Here is a 20,425-nt window from a genome sequence, read left to right as displayed (position 1 = left end):
TTTGCCCTTCATAAGATTTCTAGGAAAACAAAAATAGCTCTCTGGACTGACTTAAAAAAAAATTTATGTATTTATGCATACAAGAACTGGGGTACAGGCCAGAGGTGTGGGGGTGGGGTGAGAGGATTCACCAGTGACCGAGTGGGGAACAGAACAGGCAGATTGACTGAAGTACACTGCTGAAGGGAGCAGTGGGCGAGTCAGGAGAGGTCTGCTGTGCCATGTGGGCAGCTCCCTGGCTGGCCAGGGATCGAACTTGTGCTGCAGTGGCTGCGGATAGCTTCATAGTGCTTTGCTTAACTCGTTGCGCCACTGGGGAGGCCCTGGACTGACTTTGTAAACTCAGCAGTTGAGTTCAGAGGGACTCTTGCCTTTATTGCTTGCAGTGTTTTAGACTGAAATGCCATGTAGTTGTAGCATCTGTATATATTATTTCCTGCCCACTCTTTTATGGAAATGTCATGTTCTGTGATATAGGGCGTGCTTAATCTGAGATTAGATGCAGCAACATTTGCATCCTTTGTTTTTGTCTGAATGTAGAAGAACTGGGGTGTAGGCCAGAGGTGTGTGTGTGGGGTAAGAGGATTCACCAGAGACATAGTGGGGAGCAGAGCAGGCAGATCTACTGAAATACACTGCTGAGGCGGGCAGCAGGCTAGAGAGGAGAGATCTGCTGCACCATATGTGGGTCGGGTCCCTGGCTGGGATTGAACTCAGGCCATAGAGGTGATAGTGCTGAGACTTAACCCCTAGGCCACCAAGGAGGCCCTGCATTCTCATCCTTTCTAACAGAACTTATTCCCCGAAAGAGATGGCTTGGAGTCAGTCAGCCTACTTGGGTGGAAAGGTTAGTTTGATCACTTCCTGGTTACATGTTCATGGGTGAATTACTTCATCTCTCTGATCCTAGACTTCTTTATCTGAAAATGGAGAAAATAATAGTAGTCTCCCTTAGACTTCTTCTAGATGTTTATTAAATGCACATAAAATAAATGCAAAATAAATGCTGGATGATTCTCATGTGTAGACTATAGAGAGAAAAAAAAACCAAGGAACAGACAAAATGAAGTCAAAATAAACCATAGACATATGACTGCAGAATTGAGGTTACTAGACAGGCACCGTGGGCATAATGCTCTAGGTTAAAGGACTGTGGGTTATTTGGATGGTGGGACTGATGTGGTGACATAGACCAAGGAAGTGTGAACCTCTCCCCCTAAATCATCCACAGTGTTGTAAATGTTACCTTGATAAGGTGAAAAAAAAATAAAGTAAATGCAAAAATGAGTAAGAATGTTGTCACATTGAGTTCAACAGCTGTTCTCTTTTTCCAGTCTTTTCTATTATTTTGTAGCTGTCTGGTTCTCTCTGAAAGCTTGTTGGTTTCTTTTTAACTCTTGTTCCCTAAGATTTTACAAGAACGTGTCCAATTAATTTTCCCCCACTAGACTCTCCCAGAAACATGCTTGGTAGCTCTTTGCCAGTGAGCAGGCTTGCTGGCTGGAGGGTTTTGCTTTTTGCTGTGGTAATGACTAGCTGGCCATCAGACTAGACCCCCAGCAGCAGTCTCCTAAATGCTAGATTGAAGAGAGCTTTCCTCTGGGAGACCTGTATCCATTCTCTCTCTTTGTAAATTGTAATATAATTATTTATTTATTTATTTTATATCATTGTTCATTTTTGTACAATGCATACTTTCAGGTGCAGCACCAGAAACATAATTCTTACCAATATCATCTAGAGTCATCGGAAGATTGGTGGAGTCCCCATAGAATGCCCACCACCATTCACCCCTGCATCATCACCATTGTACCTTGTGCCCTTCCCTCCCCTCTTTTGATCCCTCTCCCTCCCGCTCCCCTGCAGAATGTCTCTGATTTATAGTTGCCTGTTAATTTAGTTTTATTTTTAATTTCTTGTTATTCCCCCTCCCTACCCGATCCCTTATTTGGTTCCCCTATGTTCCTCTTATAAGTGAAAGCATCTGATATTTTTCTATTTCCTTCTCATTTATTTCACTGAGCATAATCCCTTCTAGCTCCATCCTTGTTGCTGTGAATGTCTTAATCTCTTTTTTCCTTCCTTGCATGTGAGTGCACTCAAGCTCGTGTGTGCATATACATACCATGTGTGTACACACACACCATGTGTACACACACATCCCATGTGTACACACACACATACTATGTGTGCATACATTTAGTTCCCCTATTAATCATCTCTTTTCTTTCCTTAGTGCCAGCACAATGCCTGGGTTTAAGTGAAAACACCGAAATTGTTTTCAATGATGTTATGATAGGAGCCCAGAACCTTTATGTATTCGCTTCTGAGCTTTCATTACTCATTACGATAGGCTGCCTATAGCCAAGCAGTTAATAGTCTGACTGCTAATGGAAGAATCAGTTGTGTAAACAAATTACTACAATAGAGATAAGTGCGGTGGAATGTGTTTGGAGAAAATTCTGGCTATGTCCAGGTGGAGACATTAAGTCTGAACCAGAAAGCCGGGCGGGGGCAGGGCTTGGGGTGGGAGCTGGAGAGGCTGTAGCAGTTTCCTGTTGTGTCACTTACTGGTTTTCCTTGATAAGTTATCCTCTTTTTGCCTCCCCTGCAAAATGGGCATATGATAATAGTCCGTATCACATATGATAATAGTCCATATCACATGAATGAATTGAATGATTTTCTAAACATAAAATGAATTTCTAAACATAAAATGAAGCCAGCCCTGCCTTACAACCCTTTCTTGCTGTTCCCCATCAGAATGTGCCTTAGACTTGCAGCAAGTTTTGGGGTCTCAGGGGCCCTGCTTCAGGCAGACTCTGTTCGGCAGGGCATTTGCCCATGAGAAGATGTGTAATTTTAAGAGTTTTATTAGAAGTATCCTTTCTTTTCCTTTCTTTCTTGCACACTAATTCTATTAAAGATCCTCATGCTAAGGGTCTGCTTCCTTTGCCTTTGTGCACACGGATCCCTTTAGAACGTGCATCCCTTAATAATTTGGGGTGTTGTTTTTACTTTTATTATTTATTTTTTACATCATTGTTCATTTTTAAACAATACTTGCTTCCCCCCCAGGTGTAGTCCCCATAGAATTTCCTTCCCCAATGCACCTGTGCACCATCACCTCAGTCCCCTGGGCTCCTCCCTCCCTCCCTCTGATCCCTCTCCCTCCTCCTCCCCTGCAGGATGTCTCTGGTTTATAATTGTCCATTTTAGCTTTGTTGTGTCTTGTACTGTTATTATTTTTTCCCCTGATGTCTTATTTGGTTCCCCTGTATTCTTCCTATAAGCGAAATCATCTGATATTTTTCTTTTTCCTTCTGACTTATTTCACTGAGCTGGAAGGAATAATGTGGGGTTTCTTAATAACCTTTGGTCACACACTAGCATTACCATCTAAGGTTTCGATCACTCTGTGTGCCTATGCTCACATGATCTCCTGGCCAGAAGACATTTCTAACTTTCCAGTCTCAGTCACATTTTTTTTTAAAGATTTATTTATTTATTTATACAAGCACTGGGTACAGTCAGAAGCGCGGGAGGGTGAGAGAATTCACCAGAGCCAGAGCAGAACAGGCAGACTGGCGAAGTACACTGCTGAGGGGAGCAGCGGGCGGCAGGAGAGGTCTGCGCGCCATGTGGGACCCTCGCCGGTGGCCGGGGATCGAACCGGTGCTGCAGAGGCTGCGGGCAGCTTGGCAACCCAGCGCTCAACTGCTGCACCACCAGGGGAGGCCCTCCAGTCACATCCTTTCCCCCTATCTTCCTCCCCATCTCTAGGTGTGCCCTATTACTTTGCCTTAAAAGTTTCACTACTGAAGGGAAGGATCAGTTAGATGCAACAAACAGGCTGAGAACAAGGCTCTAAAACCATTCTGGTTTGCCCTACCACTGATGTCTGCCCAATCAGACCTGAAAATCCCTTTAAAATCTTTAGTCTGTTGCTCCCTGTCTTCTGATTCCATACGAACTGCTTCCTATTCAAAGATCAGACTGTATTTCCTGAAATCATTCAACTTCCTTCCTCTGCTTCCCTACAATATCCTCACTTCCTCTTGTGGGGGTGCTGGGAGGGTCCTTACAGTACCCACTTCCATAAAGCCTGGGCAGGACAGAACATACAGGGTTCAACAAATCTCTTTTAGACCCAACGTCTTCTGTGTCCATCTGGGCTTCTTTCAGTTTTGAGAAATAGGGATTTTTTTTATGGTTGCTAGCATGCCTGTACCTAAAAGCTCTCCAGCCCCACAGCCACTACTTTCCATTCTACAGTCTTTTTTTAAAGACTGATTTATTTATTCATACAAGAACTAGGTTACAGGCCAGAGGTGGTGTTGTGGTGAGAGGATTCACCAGAGACAGAGCGGGGAGCAGAACAGGCAGATCGACTGAAATACACTGCTGAGGGGAGCAGCGGGCGAGGCAGGAGAGGTCTGCTGCACCATGTGGGTAGCCCCCTGGCTGGGGATCGAACTCATGCTGCAGAAGCTGCGGATGGTTTCATCGGTTGCTTCTTAGCCACCAGGAAGGCCCCATTCCACAGACTTCTAAGGTCAACGGTCATCCTCAAAGTTTAAGGTCAACTGTCATCCTCAAAGATTCATTGGTACACAAGCCAGAAGCAAGTATGGAAAGCTTCCAGTGATGTTGCCTTGAACAGATGCTTGGGGGCTTGTAGATGGCTTCATGAAGCAAGATTAAAATGTCATTGTTACAGGAAGGTAAAACCTGAGGAAATTGGAACAATTTCTCCTGTATCTGGCCAGTGATCCTTGGTGAGGATACTGATTTGCCCTGTGTTTCATGCTGGACTGTGCAAAATAAACAGTGTGCACAAAGAGCACTAATTGCTTCATTTACTCTCTCATTTAGCCAGAGGAACATCAAAGCCTATTCAGCCTCAGAATGGAAAATTACATGTTGGAGAGAAAAAAAGCCACACTGAAGGAATGACAAAGCGATTCCGGTTTTGCTTGTTCACATATTTTATTTATCTAGTGAAGGAGGAAAAAATAAAAGACAGGACTCGAAGGTGGCACAAATTCTGAGAGAATACCAAGGTCACACCTTTGTTCTTCCTTGGTGTGATTAAAATCCACAGATTAAATAAAAGTGCAAAGGGATGAGATGAACATCTTGCTCGAGAGTGGAATGTCATATTTGAGAAAGAAAACCCCTTTGTAAGGTTAATATCTACTCAGAGGTTTCCTATTTGAGGATTGCTTACTTTTGTCTTTATAAAAATATGCTAGCATTGTATAAACTGCTGGGTCAGATGCTTAAGGGTAGGGAGCGTGGAGGCTGCTGACTTGGTGACTTTCTGGGAGTTCAGGTCTGAACAAACCCACTGTGGTGAGAACCACAAAGTTGCCGCACATATCCTGGGGTGGAGGGCCATGATGACATGTGGCAAAAAAAAAAAAAGAAGTTTTGGGCATCACAGTCTAGGACCTCTGTGATGCAGTTGAGGAATCTGAGACCGAGGAGGTTAAATGATTTCTCCAAGGTCATACCACTTATTAGTCATTGGAACTCAGATTTCTTGGCTTGTGGACATTGCATAAGTAGACGCTACTCATATTAATTTTTTATGTAAGTTTCTGAAGTTGACTGTTTTAGCTTCTGAAGTACAAACAAAAGTGGAGAAAGCAAAGAGATTTGCGCAGAATGCAGCTATCCAATCTCAGGAACCTCATGTTTCGATACGGTGATTGGACTAACATTTGGGTCAAAATCAGGGAACTCAGTTTTTCTATGAACACACACGTACTGAGACAGGAAGGCAGCACCACACAGGAAAGTCAGAAAAAACAATATTAGAAAACAAAACAGACCATTGGGAGGCTGGTCTAGAAGGTTCGGCGCTTTCCAATAACATGGAAAAGGACACAAAGTCACTATAGATGAGAGGGGTTTTCCAGAGGGCTCTGGGGGGCACCCAGAAGCACCCCTCGAAGAGCTGGGTGGTGTGCACAAATTAACACACGGCTTCAACCCTCACCTCCACTTGCCCCGAGCAAGTGTGAGGTCACAGGCTCTGCTGCCCTCAGCAGCACATGGCCCTGGGGTAAGTCAAGGTCAAATCCCTGTCATCTTAAAAACTGGCCACTCCATTCTAACCATGTGTGTAACTTAGGGGAGGTCTCAGGTGGAAAGGATTTCAGGTTGTCGAGATGGGCTGGACATTGTGTACCTTGGACAGAGTGACCGGGATCTTTGTTTCTCCCGGGCCTGGAGCTTTTGTAATGGGTGGAGTTTGGGCCTTGATGTCTGCGATTCGCTCTTTGAACTTTTGCTGAAGGAATTTCTCTTCTTTAGAGTAGCTTTTGGCGAACACCGACATCAGCAGACACCCTGCCATGGATGTACCCCCGATGCAGAAGAGAACAGCCCCCGCCAGCTTGCACATGTCCAGGGCTCCGTTGAACTGGACAGCATGTGTGTCAACCACCACAAAATCAGCTTCACCAAAGGCTTCAATTTTGGGGGGCACCACAAAGCCCACTGCTAGAACAGTCAAGCCAAGAATCACAAAGACTGTGCCAGAGATGAGTCCGACCTACAGGAAGAGACAACGAAGCAAGAAAGAATAAGCATGAGCTTTGACTCTCGCCGAGATCTCCAGGCGGGACTGGTTTTGTTCTCTTAGAGAAATGAATAACCCAGGTCACCACAAATTTTCATGAGAAGATGAAACAGAAGGGAATGGGGGTGGAAGTGTGGGCGCATTGCAAAAAAGGGACAATGGTGAAGGATGTGAAGGACAATGGCCCGTCCTTATGGTGAAGGACGGACTTGAACTTTTAGCAGTAAACTTTTTTTTTAAAGATTTATTATTAATGCATACAAGAACTGGGGTACAGGCCAGAGGTGTGGCCTGTCTCTGTCTCACCAGAGACAGAGTGGGGAGCAGAACAGGCAGATCGACTGAAATACACTGCTGAGGGGAGCAGCGGGCGAGGCAGGAGAGGTCTGCTGCGCCATGTGGGTAGCTCCCTGGCTGGGGATCAAACTCATGCTGCAGTGGCTGCCAATTGCTTGATAGCGCTGTCTTTAAGCCCTGCACCACCAGGGAGGCCCTTGGCGGTAGCCTTAATGTAGTAGATAGATACACATGTGGACTCTCAGCAATGAACACCTGAATGTTATGAAGCACTATTACTTTGATTAAACAAAAATGTATTGTGCGTGTAGTATAATTGGAGAATGAGAGAAGAAAGGGAATAGAGAGGAAGGGAACTTGCAGTCATTATGCCTTATCTACAGGGATTTTAGAAGAGCTGTTTGTCTCAAAGAAAATAATTGACACAAGCAAAATGACCTGAGGTAGTTTAGATCTGCCCTCAGATGTTCATCCAGACTGCTACGTCGATATCCCAACTGAGATTTTTAATGAAATTACTACTTCTAGGAAAAACAGATGGAAAAACTTCCACGCAGAGAAAACAAATGCAACTCTTGCTTGAGAATTCTTTGCAGATGAAAATTTTGAAGCAAGTCATACCGTATCTATAAGTTTTTTATGGCTCAGTTTTTGGATTTTTAAAAAAAAATCATATTTATGACATGCAGAATTTAGAATAAAGGGACTACAATGCTTCTCATTAAATATTCTTTCTTCAGCAACAACAAAAGAAGTGGAAAGGAGACACTTTCTGATTTTAATGCCAACCAGAAACTGTAGCACTCTTGATTTTCCCTTTGAGTCTTTCACTTGTACAATGCTTTGCATCTGAGAAAGACCCTTCGGCTTACAATATCTCATTTTGGCTCTGAGGAAGAGAAAAGCATCCCTGATATGCAGGAGCTGGCCTGACTGCCCACTGGACTTTGATGTTAGGAGCTGACCTGGAGCTCACAGTGACATCACGTGACCACAATCCATTTCATAGATCATCAGTATTGGAAAATTGCATTCAGGGTGCATGATGAAATGAGACCGTACCAGGCCCCTTCATATTTCTTTCTAAGCACGGATACAAAAACAGAGTCATCGTGCAGACCACAAACTGCCAGCCCCCACCCCCAACACACACACACACTGACACACACACTCCCTTCCCTCCAGCTAATGTGAATAACCTTCTGTTTCTTTACCAATTACAGCTTTGTCTTGCTCTAGTCTGGTCCCACTCTAGGTGAGATGTATAAAGATAGACAATTATCAAACTGTCCTTGATTGTTGGAGACCCCTAAGGCATGAAGTGCTGAGACAAGGAAAACAGCAAAGTCATGGCTAAAAAACTGATCAGCTTGGGTCGGAGAACTGGCCCGTGTACAGATTGGGGTGTTCTTTCTTGTGCCTGTGAAGCTATGTCTAGGGGACAAACTAGATTAGAAAAAGAAACAGAATGACCTGATGGTGCAGAACCTTGGTGGTGAATGTGTGCCCCGACAAGGCCAAATGCTAAGAGAATACTTCATCATCTAGTAACCAACCTAAAATGTGGGGGGTAGGGGGTGTCGGCTGTTTGTATCAATAAAAATGAGTTGCATCGGGCACTTGGGGTGCTTGAGCATGAATGACAGGCCTTGTGTGCCCTGGCTCCCACTCAAACTCTATTTTGTGTCTGTCATTTCTTGGTAATTTCCACGGCTCAATTGGATTCCTCTCTCAGCCCTGTTCACTGGAGCTGGACTCTGGCACTTGATAATCCAGGATGAACTCTTGCCCCCTTAGATCCTTCCAAACCACCCATTCAAAGCCCAGGAGAGGTCTGCTGCGCCATGTGGATAGCTCCCTGGCTGGGGAGCGAACTCATGCTGCGCACTCTGTTCTTTCTCACACTCTTACTGAATGCCCTAGGAGTCTCTATAGCATCCTTCTTTTTCACTATGATGAAAAATACGCTCCGCCTGTTCAACATATAGGTATGTTGCTGGTGGTTTTGGCTGGAGGCCACTACTGATGGTCTATATTATTAACTACTCACCCTTTCCCCAAGAAGTGGGGAAGAACCCCAATTGCAGATATATAGGTGTGAAAGGTAGCCTCTTGGGGGGACGTCACTGTCGTGAGGAAGGACAGCTAGGAAGTAGCAAAGGCAGGGATAGAGGCCACCATCTAACTGATCCCCAGGAAGGCTCTTACTCCTCTGACAGGTAGTTATTTGGATTTTAGATGTTGAGAATTGTTAAGAGTCGTAGATGGAGATCAAAGTGCGTTAACACAAGTTCTGATAAAATTGACACAACAACAATGGAAAGTCATCTATCATTTGGTGGTTTAAGTTCAGAATCTTGGAATGAACAGAGCCGGACATAGAGGCATGTTATCATTTGTATCATATAAGTAAAATTACTTAAACATTCTTGTAAATTTCCCCTTCTGTAAAATGATCAATGATAATAATACCTAACTCAGTGTTGTTTTGAGAACTGAGTGAGCCCATGTACGAAAACACTTAACCCTGTGCCTGGCTAAGTAATAAATGATGATAAATAGCTATTGTTACTGTTTATTGTTGTTGTTTGGAAATACAGCACTTATAAAATTATTCTGCATCGACAACAGTATTGAAATAATTATTCACCACTTAGAATAAAGAATAGCTAATACGTTTATTTCATTTATTTATTTTTTAAACACATCTTTCATTTCTTCCTGTTTCTAATTACTGTTAGTGAACAGCAAGGTTGGAAAAATAACCCAATGCATACCACCATTTAATCTTGAACATTTAAAGTATATTTCTCTAACTTATGTACCTGTTAAATTTCAGGTCCATATGATCCAGCAATTCCACTCCTAGGTATTTACCCAAAGGACACAGAAACATCAATTTCAAAGAGCACCTGCACCCCTATGTTTATAGCAGCACTGTTTACAATAGCTAAGCTTTGGAAACAACCCAAATGCCCAAAAATAGATGACTGGATCAAGAAGATGTGGTACATATATACCATGGAATATTACTCAGCATTCAAAAAAGATAAACACATGCAATTTGCAGCAACATGGCTGGCGCTGGAAGGGATCATGCTCAGCGAAATAAGCCAAAAAGAAAAAGAAAAATACAGGATGGTCTCACTCATAGCAGGAATCTAGAAAACTTAATTAAGGGACCAGGTAAAAGAATAACTATAAGAAAGAAAATATCAAAATCAACAAACAACTATGAACCAGAGACACTCTATGGGGGATGGGGGGTGGGGAGGGGAGGGATTGGGGTCAGAATGGGGGGGTTGCAATTGTATGGGGAATATAAAAATAAAATTTATTATAAAAAAATTTCAGGCTAATATATTAATAATGTAGGTTTGGATACTAGAAGGAAAACAGACCCATGAATTAACCCACCCAACAGAGGGGTAAAGAGAGCCAATATTGGCGAGAGTCTATTAGGAGGTGGCACAGTGCTAGATGTGTTTTTCACTTGATCCTCACCAGTGTCTTGTGAGAGGGAAGTATTTTTACCCCATTTCACCCATACGAAACAGGTCTGAAGGTCAAAGAAGCAAGTTTCACAGCAGGCTGACTCTAATCCAGGTCAGCATGTTAAGTTCTACCCCTGCTCTCATTCTCCCATGATACTTTGCTAATGACTATTTTGTATATGGTGGCCATTGTTTTTTATTAGAGCAGAGAGTAAGTCACCATACAGGACAAATTCCCATTAGGTATTACAAAGAAACTGAAAAACTGACAGAAAGGTCAATGCAAAGTCTTCTTAAAAATAAAAAAAAATAGAAACTTCTGCAGAAGATATAAGGACTGTTGGCAAGATTGGGTAGTAAAAAAGAACATTTTGGAAGGCTTTCTACATGTTTCTAAAATTCACCTTCAAAGACTAACCATTATTTATAACTTTTAGAAAATGACTCACACTGGAAAATTCTGAATGCGCAAATGAAATTAACTTAGATAGCCCTGGTGACATACTTCATATGCCACTAAATTACCTCCCCCCCTCAGGAAATGGCACTAATTCTTAAGAATGGAGGGCAGTGGAAATGCGTCCGTCTTAGTTTTCCAGCTGCTGGAGGACAACCAGGCCAATGCTCTCTGTCCTGTCTCCCTCAGCTCTTGTTCCAGCCTCATGCTCAATAAATATTCTTGACTGACTAACTTAACCACCAGTCTTCTGAATATGGAGTCAGGTGATTGGTTCTCAGAGCAGTCTGCTCCTCCACCGAGCGGTGCTTTATAGATTAAAACCCACTCTTGGAACATCACTCAGAAACGAAAAGGCAAACCATGCCTTGCAGATGGCTGCACTCCTGCTCACTCTGAGAAGTGGAAAACGGCTGGCCTCCCTGAGTCTTCTCCCTTTTCCTCTGTGTCTCAGAGGATCAGAGAGACCCACCATGCCCGAAGGAGGCATGACCTAATGAATAGTTGACTTCAAAGAGTCTGAAGATGTCATCAATGCAAGTCTAAGGAGGGTCTTTAAGAGATTTGAGCAGCTGAGACTCCCAGCTTGTTAAAAACACATCAGAGAGAATTTGGGATGGTGGGCAGGAAGAGACAATTGATGACATCAAAAGTATCCTGAGACTCAACTTCCTTGAGTGTATGATGGAGTTGTGAGGAGGGATGTTGGTGTACATCAACTTAATCCTGGAACCATGATGACATACTGGAAGGAACGAAAATTGGGGGCTGTGACATATAGTAACAAAATTGAGGTGGTCTTGGGCCTCCAAGAAAGGGGGTTCTATTAAATTGACTTTAAAAATGCAATACAGAGGTCTTTTAAGGGTCCAAGAGAGCAAAGCAGCCCTGTTTGGACCACGCAGAAGAGTTGGAATATGCTGGCTAGAGTCCTCCCATAGGCAAACCACAGCAGTCTGCTGTGGGATGAGATCAACACCAATAATGAGTGAGAATTACCTGTCCACACGTGACAATCCCTAAGGACAGCAGCAAGGACAGCTTTTGGGCTGTGCCTTCTGTATTCTTTTGGCTGTGGGAGGATGTACAAAAACCCAGACCCTGGTGTTGGAAAGGTAGATTGGATAGGTGGATTCCAGCAATTTTGTGGGTAGGAACTCCAAGCCAGAGACTGCTGTTGTTTTGACCAATACCCCCTCTGTTGTATCTCCAAGAGCTGATGAGGTCTGAAAATGCAGTTCACTCCAATAAGCAAAGCTGGCAGTAGAAGCCACACAGCTGTTCTGGCAGAGGAGGCAGTAATGACTATTGGAAACAAGAACCAGTGTGGCAGGAAGGAACAGTGTGTGTGTGGTGTGGGGAAAAAGCTGGAGGGAGCTAAATGTGAAAGGAGCCATCTGGGTTAGAGGTAATTCAGGGGAAGTGTTTCAAGAGTGAAAACTTCTCCATCATCCCTGAGGGCCGCTGATGACCTCTGCTTAGCAGGATCTGAGCTTAGAGTGGTGTCACCTGCCAGCAGTGACAGCAGATTCTAGCTCAACTGTCTCAAGCCTTGTGTCAGACCTGCATTAAGGACACTATACAAAACAATATCCGATTGCTGCTATGATCTAGATCCTTCCACTTGTGTTATTTCATACAATCGTCACAGCATCCCTTCACCTGGGTCGTGGAAACCCACATTCTCTCTTCTCCCTTACTGAGACGGTGTCCTTATTGCACATAAACACATGCAATGATTTCCGTCTTTAAAAACTATTCTAGGGTATGTTTCCTTCTCAAGCTACTGCTTGAGATCATTTCCATCCTTGATAGCCAAACTGTCTTCCATTATTTCACTGACACTATTCTCTCTGAGGTCACTATTGACCTCCTAACTGTCAAATCCAGTGTAATTTATCCTTCTTGTTTCATTTGAATATTCTGCAGTCATTGTTGTTAAGCACTTAGACTTTCTGAAAACTCTCACTTATTGGTATCCTTGACACAACTTCTGCTGCTGTATCTACCTTTAACAAGTCACTCAGCTTGTTTTGCCAGACATTCTTCTTAAATTACTGGTGTTCCCCAGGATTCCACCCTTGACTCACTTCTCTTGTTCAATATATTTCCTCTAGGGTTTTTTTTTTTTAAGATTTATTCATTTTTATACAATTGCTGGGGTACAGCCAGAGGCGTGGGAGGGTGAGAGGATTCACCAGAGACAGACCGGGGAGCAGAACAGACAGATGACTGAAATACACTGCTGAAGGGGGCAGAGGGCATGACAGGAGAGGTCTGCCTCACCACGTGGGAATCTCCCTGGCTGCGAATCAAACCAGTGCTGCAGAGGCTGCGGACAGCTTCACAGCTCTGTGCTCAACCCCCTGTGCCATCGGGAAGGCCCCATATTTCCTCCAGGGTTTAATCTGTGACTGTGGCTTCAATTATCCCCAATACCAGTGACTTCCAAATCTCTAACTCTAGCCTAGATCTTTCTCCTGGGTTCTTGCCCTATGCTTCTGACAGCCATTAGGAGCATCTACACAACATTTAATAGTGGTCTACTCTATTTGCATAAAAAGAAAGAATCACACAGTAAGATAGAAGTTATGTAGATGCATGTGAGCAAAGATTCTAAAGCATTCCCATTTAATTTCTATCTCTAGTTAAGCCCCTCCAAGTTGTCCATTGCTAAGAAGATGGAGCAAGGGCAGACTCCAACTGAAGCACTGGGAGTAAAGCCTTCAACATAATCTTAGCAACATAGTAGTGGAAGAGGGAAAAGAGAAAGCCACTTAAACCACTCATAGATGCAATTTAAAATGAAAACAAAATCATAAAAAGGGATTATAATAATATAAACATGTCTTTAACCAGTACCTCTCTCTGTGTTGGTAGAAAGTTCTCCATTAGTCAAATTGGAATGAATTCACTTATATGCCCTAGGAGAAAATCTAAGAGTGCAGTTAATCTTCCTGGTAGAGCTAAGGTCTCTAAGACAGTGAATTTCTGGTACTTTAGGTTGACAGTAGGTGTCTGAATTCCAGGTCTGGAGTTTTATGATTAGGGTATGTGTCTGGGATTTGGGTTTTCCTGAAATAGTATTCTATGACCTCATGGACTTTTGGCTGTTTTTATTCTTTGAAGTAGGCCTATCACCACAGGTACAAATACTTCCAGATCTTTGTATAAAATAGAATGGAAAAAATACAGAAATCTGAGTTCTAGGTCTAGTCACTTACTGGGAGTTCTTTATTCTAAACCCACATGCATATATTGTTGAATGGGTTTACAGCTTCACAAATCACATAACCAGTAATGCTTTGAATCCACACAAACACTTAAAATATTCTGTATGTCAATGGCATTTTAGGTGTTTGTCTCAACAGATCTGTCAGGCAAATATGTATCTATATTTTGACACATAGGGACGTGACCACTCACTTAACTGGGTAAATATCAAATGTACCAATTCTGGCAATGTATTTCATTGGTCCACGCCAGTGAGGATTCATCAGAAGCAACATTTCTTCAGGGCAAGGATGGTGACTTGACTAATTCTAATTAGGAACAAGGGACATTAGCGAAATTTTGAACAAACCCTAGATCTTGTACACTCCAATATTAACAGCTATTTTGCCCAATGCTTTATTAATGATAAGACTTCCTGTTTTATTTTCATTTCAAAATTGACTGTCCCGTGTGGCATTTGGTAATATTAGTAGCTTATCAGACATGTTGTAAGCTCTTTGTAAATATTAGCTGATGTAATTTTTACAGCTTTGTGTATTTTTACTGCATTACAATCATTGGAGGTCCACTAAGGTCAATTAACTTGCCCAAAGTCGCAGAAATATTAAATGAACTGAGATTTGAGCACATGTAATCTGAAGAGAGAGTCCATGTTTATACACAGTGTGCTACATTGTTTCTTATTAAATTATATTGCCATTAAATGGCAAATTTCTGTAATAGCAGACGAAACTTCTGGGTTCTTGTGGGAGAAAATTTGGGATGATTGGAAAACCCAGCATACAGTATAGCAGATCTAGAATGGACCTGAAACATCATCTACGGCTGACCTCAGTGTCACATCCTGAATATTGATCCCTTTTTTGATTTCCAAATTTTGGGAGATCTCAATGCCTTCTTCTCTTGTGTGTTCATACTTGCTAGGTGACCTTGTCTCGACTGGTACATTATATACATTCTATATGTCAGTGACTCCCAATTCCTGAATTGCAGATTGCTGTGTTTAAATTGCTACTAGACTGGGTCTATTTACAATAGTAAGCTATTGGTGGCACAGTGGTTGAACGCTGGGCTGTGAAGCTGCCCGCAGCCTCTGCAGTGCCGGTTCCATCCCCGGCCACTGGCAAGGGTCCCACGTGGCATGACGACAGACCTCTCCTGCTGCACCCGCTGCTCTCCTCAGGACTGTATTTGGTCAGTCTGCCTGTTCTGTTCCCTGCTCTGGCTCTGGTGAATTCTCTCACCCTCCCGCGCTTCTGACTGTACCCAGTGCTTGTATAAATAAATAAATAAATAAATCTTTAAAAAAAAAGAAGAAGATGGGGTATATATACACAATGGAATATTGCTCAGCAATCAAAAAAGATAAACTCATACCATTTGCAGCAACATGGATGGAGCTGAACAGGATCATGGTCAGTGAAATAATCCAGAAAGAAAAAGAAAAATATTGATGGTTTCACTTATGGGAGGAATATAGAGGATCCAAATAAGGGATCAGGGAAAAAAAGTTGTTATAATAAAGTGAAAATCAAAATCAATAAGCAACTATAAGCCAGAAACATTCTGCAGGGCGGGAGAAGGGAGTAGGATCAAAATGGGTGGGAGGGGCACAAGGGACTATGGTGATGGTACATGGGTCAATGGTGGTGGGAATTTCACGGGGACTATAACTGAGATGAGAAGGCATATATTGTGAAAAAAAAAGGATGATGTAAAAAATATATAAACATAAAATTATTAAAAATGAAAAAAAAAAGACAAAAATTGCTACTAGAAATCGCCTTGTGCAGTCTAGTAGGTATCTTTGATATAACACAGCCAAAATCAAACTCTTGGTTCCCTTCTCATCACTACTGCTCTCCTAGTGCTCTCCATCCCAGTCCATTATAACACCATTCATTGAGTAGCTCAGACTGCAAGCCTTGGAGTCCTCTTTGACTTCACCTCTTATATCTAACTCATCAGCATATCGTGACATCTTGGCTTTCAAACTTTAATGCTACTTCTGACTATTTCTCACCATCTTCATTAATCCTACTCTAATCAAAGCCACCATCATCTCTTGTCTGAATTTTTTTTTAAAGATTTTATTTGTTTATGCATACAAGAACTGGGGTACAGGCCGGAGGTGTGGGGGGTGAGAGGATTCACAAGAGACAGAGTAGGGAACAGAACAGGCAGACTGACTGAAATACACTGCTGAGGGGAGCAGCAGGAGAGTCAGGAGAGGTTCTGCTGTACCCTGTGGGTAGCTCCCTGGCTGGCTGGGGCTCGAACTCATGCTGCAGTGGCTGTGATAGCTTCATAGGTTGAAGTCTTAAGCCCTTGTGCCACCAGGGAGGCCCCTTTTACCTGACTGTTTTAATAGCCTCCTAAGTAATCTAGTTGCTTCTACCTTTGTCCTTCTATCACCTATTTTCTGTGCAATAACCAGAATGAGCCAGTTAAAATATTAATTGGATCATGATACTCTTCAGCTTAAAGTGTTCAGGTGACTTCCCATGTCTCTTGCGGTAAAAAACAAAGTCCTCATTAGCAAAACTCAACATAAAAATTGTCTGTGCTCTTTTATTTTTTTCTGAATGGATCACAGTCCTTTCCTTCTTGAATTCCATTCCAGTAGGGTGGTCCCTTGGTAACCAAGAGGCTGCAGGAGATTTATGTTTAACCTATAGGAGGTTTGTGTAACTTTGAAATACACCAAATTTGTTCCCATTTCAGAGTTGGTGAACTTGCTATTTTCCCAACCTAAAATGACCTTCAGCTAGATAGTTTAATGGTGTGCTTCCTCAGTTCATTCTGCTATTTGCTCAAATATCATCATCTCTGAAAGGCTTTCTATTTAATGCCAGCCCTGTTGCTGTCTCTCTTTCCCTCCTGCTGTATGTCTCTTCCCAGCACTTATCACTACTTGATGTTCTATGATGTAGTTTATTGACTTACGTCTGTTCTCCATGTTTCTTCGTGATACAGGGACTTTTCCTTCCTTTGTCACTTTAGTCTCTAGAACTTTGCATTTTCTTGACATAGAATAGATGCTCACTAATTATATGTGGAATGACTGAACACATTGCGCAATGAGGTTCTTTCTTTTAGGGAAACTGAGTTTCAGAGGGCCTCATGATTCCACATCTGGTAGAATCAGAGCTGGTATTCTGGTTACCATATTGTGTTTCAGCATCAACTCTCTCTAAATGTCCAATTCTTTTAAATAATTGTTGCAATTTGTCAAATGAAACTTACCAAGACTGTCAGAGAAGCTGAAAGCATCATGTTTTGCCAATGGTTAGCTTCACAGTTGATGAATTTCCTGGCATAGTTCAAATAATAATTTCCTAGCACATTTTAAATAACAATTTCATGACACATTTAATAGTAAAATAATAATAAAGATGGAAAGCATATCTATCTATGTCTCATCTGCAAATCATCTACAAAACTTTCTTTAGTTCAAGTTTCATATTCTCTTTCCTAAGGGAGGAAATCTGCATTTAGTATCATCAGGGGTGTTCAACAACTGTGTACGAAATATCTCAGTTCTCTGTAGTGACATATCCAATAACTTTTCAGTTTCTTGAGTTAAACACATGCTCTTTACATACCTTCCAGAATACTGAGCTCCACCTGTTAGGTGATCTCTGGATCTGGAAATCATCCTCATACTCCCAGATAGAGGTGGTACAGTCCTCATAAAACTGGTGCAGGTAGGACCGGACTCCGTAGCGCTGGTACCCACCTTCAGTTGCAGCCTGCACCTGCCTGGAGCCACAGACATTGCTGCAAGAACTCATCTTTCACAGCTGGAATGAGAAAAACGCGCGTGGATCAGCGCCATGGGCTCTGACCTCATGATCAAAAGGCATATTAAAGGTGAGAACCAAATCGAGTAATGTCAATGACAGGAAATTTTTATTTGAGCAATGCTCTTTTCTAGAGAAATTTTTAAAATCATGTCTTTCTTTTCTTTCATTTTTCAATTGAACTAATATTGGTTCATGATATTATGTAGGTTTCATGTGTGCCTCTCTATGAATCAACACCTGTGTATTACTGCATTATGTTGACCACTCAAAGTCTAATTCCATATTTTACCATATAGTCTAAAATTTATTTTTGTTTGTTTATTCATTTGTTCTGTTTCTTTAAATACCACATGTGTGTTAGAGTACATAGAGTTTCTCCTGTATTGTTTCACTAAGCATCATGCCTGTAGGTCCATCCATGTTGTTGCAAATGGCAAGATTTCATCCTTTTTTCTATAGTTGAGTAGTATTCCATTGTGTGTGTGTGTGTGTATACACATAAGTGCATCTTTTTTATCCAATCATCGGTTGATGGACACTTAGGTTGCGTCCAATTCTTGGCTACAATGACTTTGGGGGTGCATATATTCCCCTGAATTAGTTCTTTCGGTGAATACCCAGAAATGGGATATTTGGATAATATCGAATTTCTGTAATTTTTTGAGGAACCTCCTTACTGTTTTCCATAATGATTAGATCAGTTTACATTCTCATCAAAAGTGTACAAGCTTTTCCCCACATCTTCTCCAATAATTGTTGTCTCCTGTCTTTTGGAAAGTAGTCATTCTCACAGATATAAGGTGATACCTCATTTTTGATTTAAGTTGCATTTCCTTAACAGTAAGAGACAATGAACATCTTTTCATATGCGTGTTGGGTATCTGTACATCTTTGGGGAAGTGTAAAGTTGTATCTTTCTTATAAACGTCTCTTCTTTTTTAGTTAGTGCAAAAATGCTCCAAATTCATAATGACTAGAACTTGTCCTCCATAAATGAAACTAGACATAACAGCCAAACTCACTTAAATTACGCAAAAATTTAAGCATGAAACAATGAGAAATGGCAAGAAAGAAAGTGGTATTTTTCATTGTCTTGACAGGAAATCTTTAATCTTTTAGGAGCCAAGATTCTTTGGACTTATGTGTTAAAGAATGAGGCAGTCACATTCACTTATTACAGATGGAAATTGTCTTGGACTGTTCTCTCAAGATCTTGTGGATTCCCTGTGGAATCTGCACAGTGATACTCTTAGCAATTTGATAATTTGCCTTTGGATCTCATGTATCTTGCTCTTAACATTTGGATGCATTGCCAAGCTGTACAGAAGCTTTGTTAAAAAGCTGCTGAACAATGTGTGCTCTATGTTTTATTAATACAAATAGATCAGCCAATCACTCACACCTCACTGACCCCAACATCATATATTTCATTCATTATTTGTGGCTACATCTGTCCATGTGGCAAGCTAGAGGCTGAGATAGTGAATGGGTAGATCCAGTCTTTTTACTGTTCCCCGGGTGGTGTCTAGTATCAACAAAAATTATTAAATGAAATTATGTTATGGGTGGCTTGTTTGAGATTCTGCCTTCTGAAAGTGAAACTTTCATCTATATTTGACCTAATAAACTAGATTTGGACCTAGAGAGGGGTATTTGGTTATTAATCCATGGTAAAAAAAAATATAATTACTGTGGGCTAGCAGTTGTGGTGAGTCAGGGAATTCTCAGTTATTCTATTTGTTCCTTAGTTTTCTGATATCTGTAGAAGCAGTTAAATGTTAGCTGGAAATGTAAAATACTTATTTGTATTTTCCAATTATCCTCTAAATAGTTTTTCCTATGTAAATATCGTCAGTCTCAACATGACAAAGCAAGAAACATGATGGAAGAGTATTTTCCCATTTTACCAAATTTTCTCAGGGCTTACATTAGAATTCCAGTGAACAGAAGATATTTGAAATGTTTTCAGTTAATTAGCAAGAGACCAAGCAGCGATGCTTATCTATAAGGGAACACAATAATCTAAATTTCTTTTTTCAAATTTCTAACTTTCTTTTTTCTGTGTGGTCTCTTTAGTTTGGCTGGAAAAAATCATGGAACAAATAATGAAGTGAAAGTCAAGGAGAGTTAACATTTCTCTGTCCAGTAACCACAGTGGGAACCCATAAAAACACAGCATAAATGTATGCCCTTAGCCACAAATGGATTTTGGTTAAACAATGTAGTCAGATTCAGGGAAATATGATTCTGATCTTAGAAACATAACACAAATAGGTGCAAGTGATGATGAACAAAGACCATCCTTTTCAGCATTAGTCAATATTATATTTGGTGCCCACCCCTATGATTTCTTCCTGTTCAGGTATAGCTGCCATCAAGGGAAATCATCTAGAAGGAGAATGCAAGGGGAGTGGGCAAAAGGATTTTTTGTTTATGTTTTAATTTTTGAGCACTTCAAAAGAATATTTTTTTCATAAAAATATCAAGATTTTAGAATGTATGTTTCCTTATTAGAACAGCCAAATCCCAGGAGCAAATTATTTGTGAA

At 41.5% G+C, this 20,425-nt stretch overlaps 1 protein-coding gene across 1 annotated transcript; it reads right to left on the bottom strand.

Annotated features, from left to right (window-relative positions):
- Positions 1–6,163: 6,163 nt before the first annotated feature.
- Positions 6,164–17,865, bottom strand: NRSN1 (neurensin 1). The gene is made up of 2 exons (XM_037520742.1): positions 17,677–17,865; positions 6,164–6,562 (listed from the first exon to the last, which is right to left on the bottom strand). Exons 1-2 carry the CDS (start codon positions 17,863–17,865, stop codon positions 6,164–6,166), a joined length of 588 nt encoding a protein of 195 aa, XP_037376639.1.
- Between the last annotated feature and the right edge of the window lie 2,560 nt (positions 17,866–20,425).

The sequence above is a fragment of the Talpa occidentalis genome, unplaced genomic scaffold, assembly GCF_014898055.3.
Source record: "Talpa occidentalis isolate TD23 unplaced genomic scaffold, MPIMG_talOcc4v2.1 talOcc4.2, whole genome shotgun sequence".
In the NCBI taxonomy this organism is placed as follows: domain Eukaryota; kingdom Metazoa; phylum Chordata; class Mammalia; order Eulipotyphla; family Talpidae; genus Talpa; species Talpa occidentalis.
The sequence above is the reverse complement of the archived record's forward strand: the minus strand, read 5'-3'. Positions and strand labels throughout refer to the sequence as shown.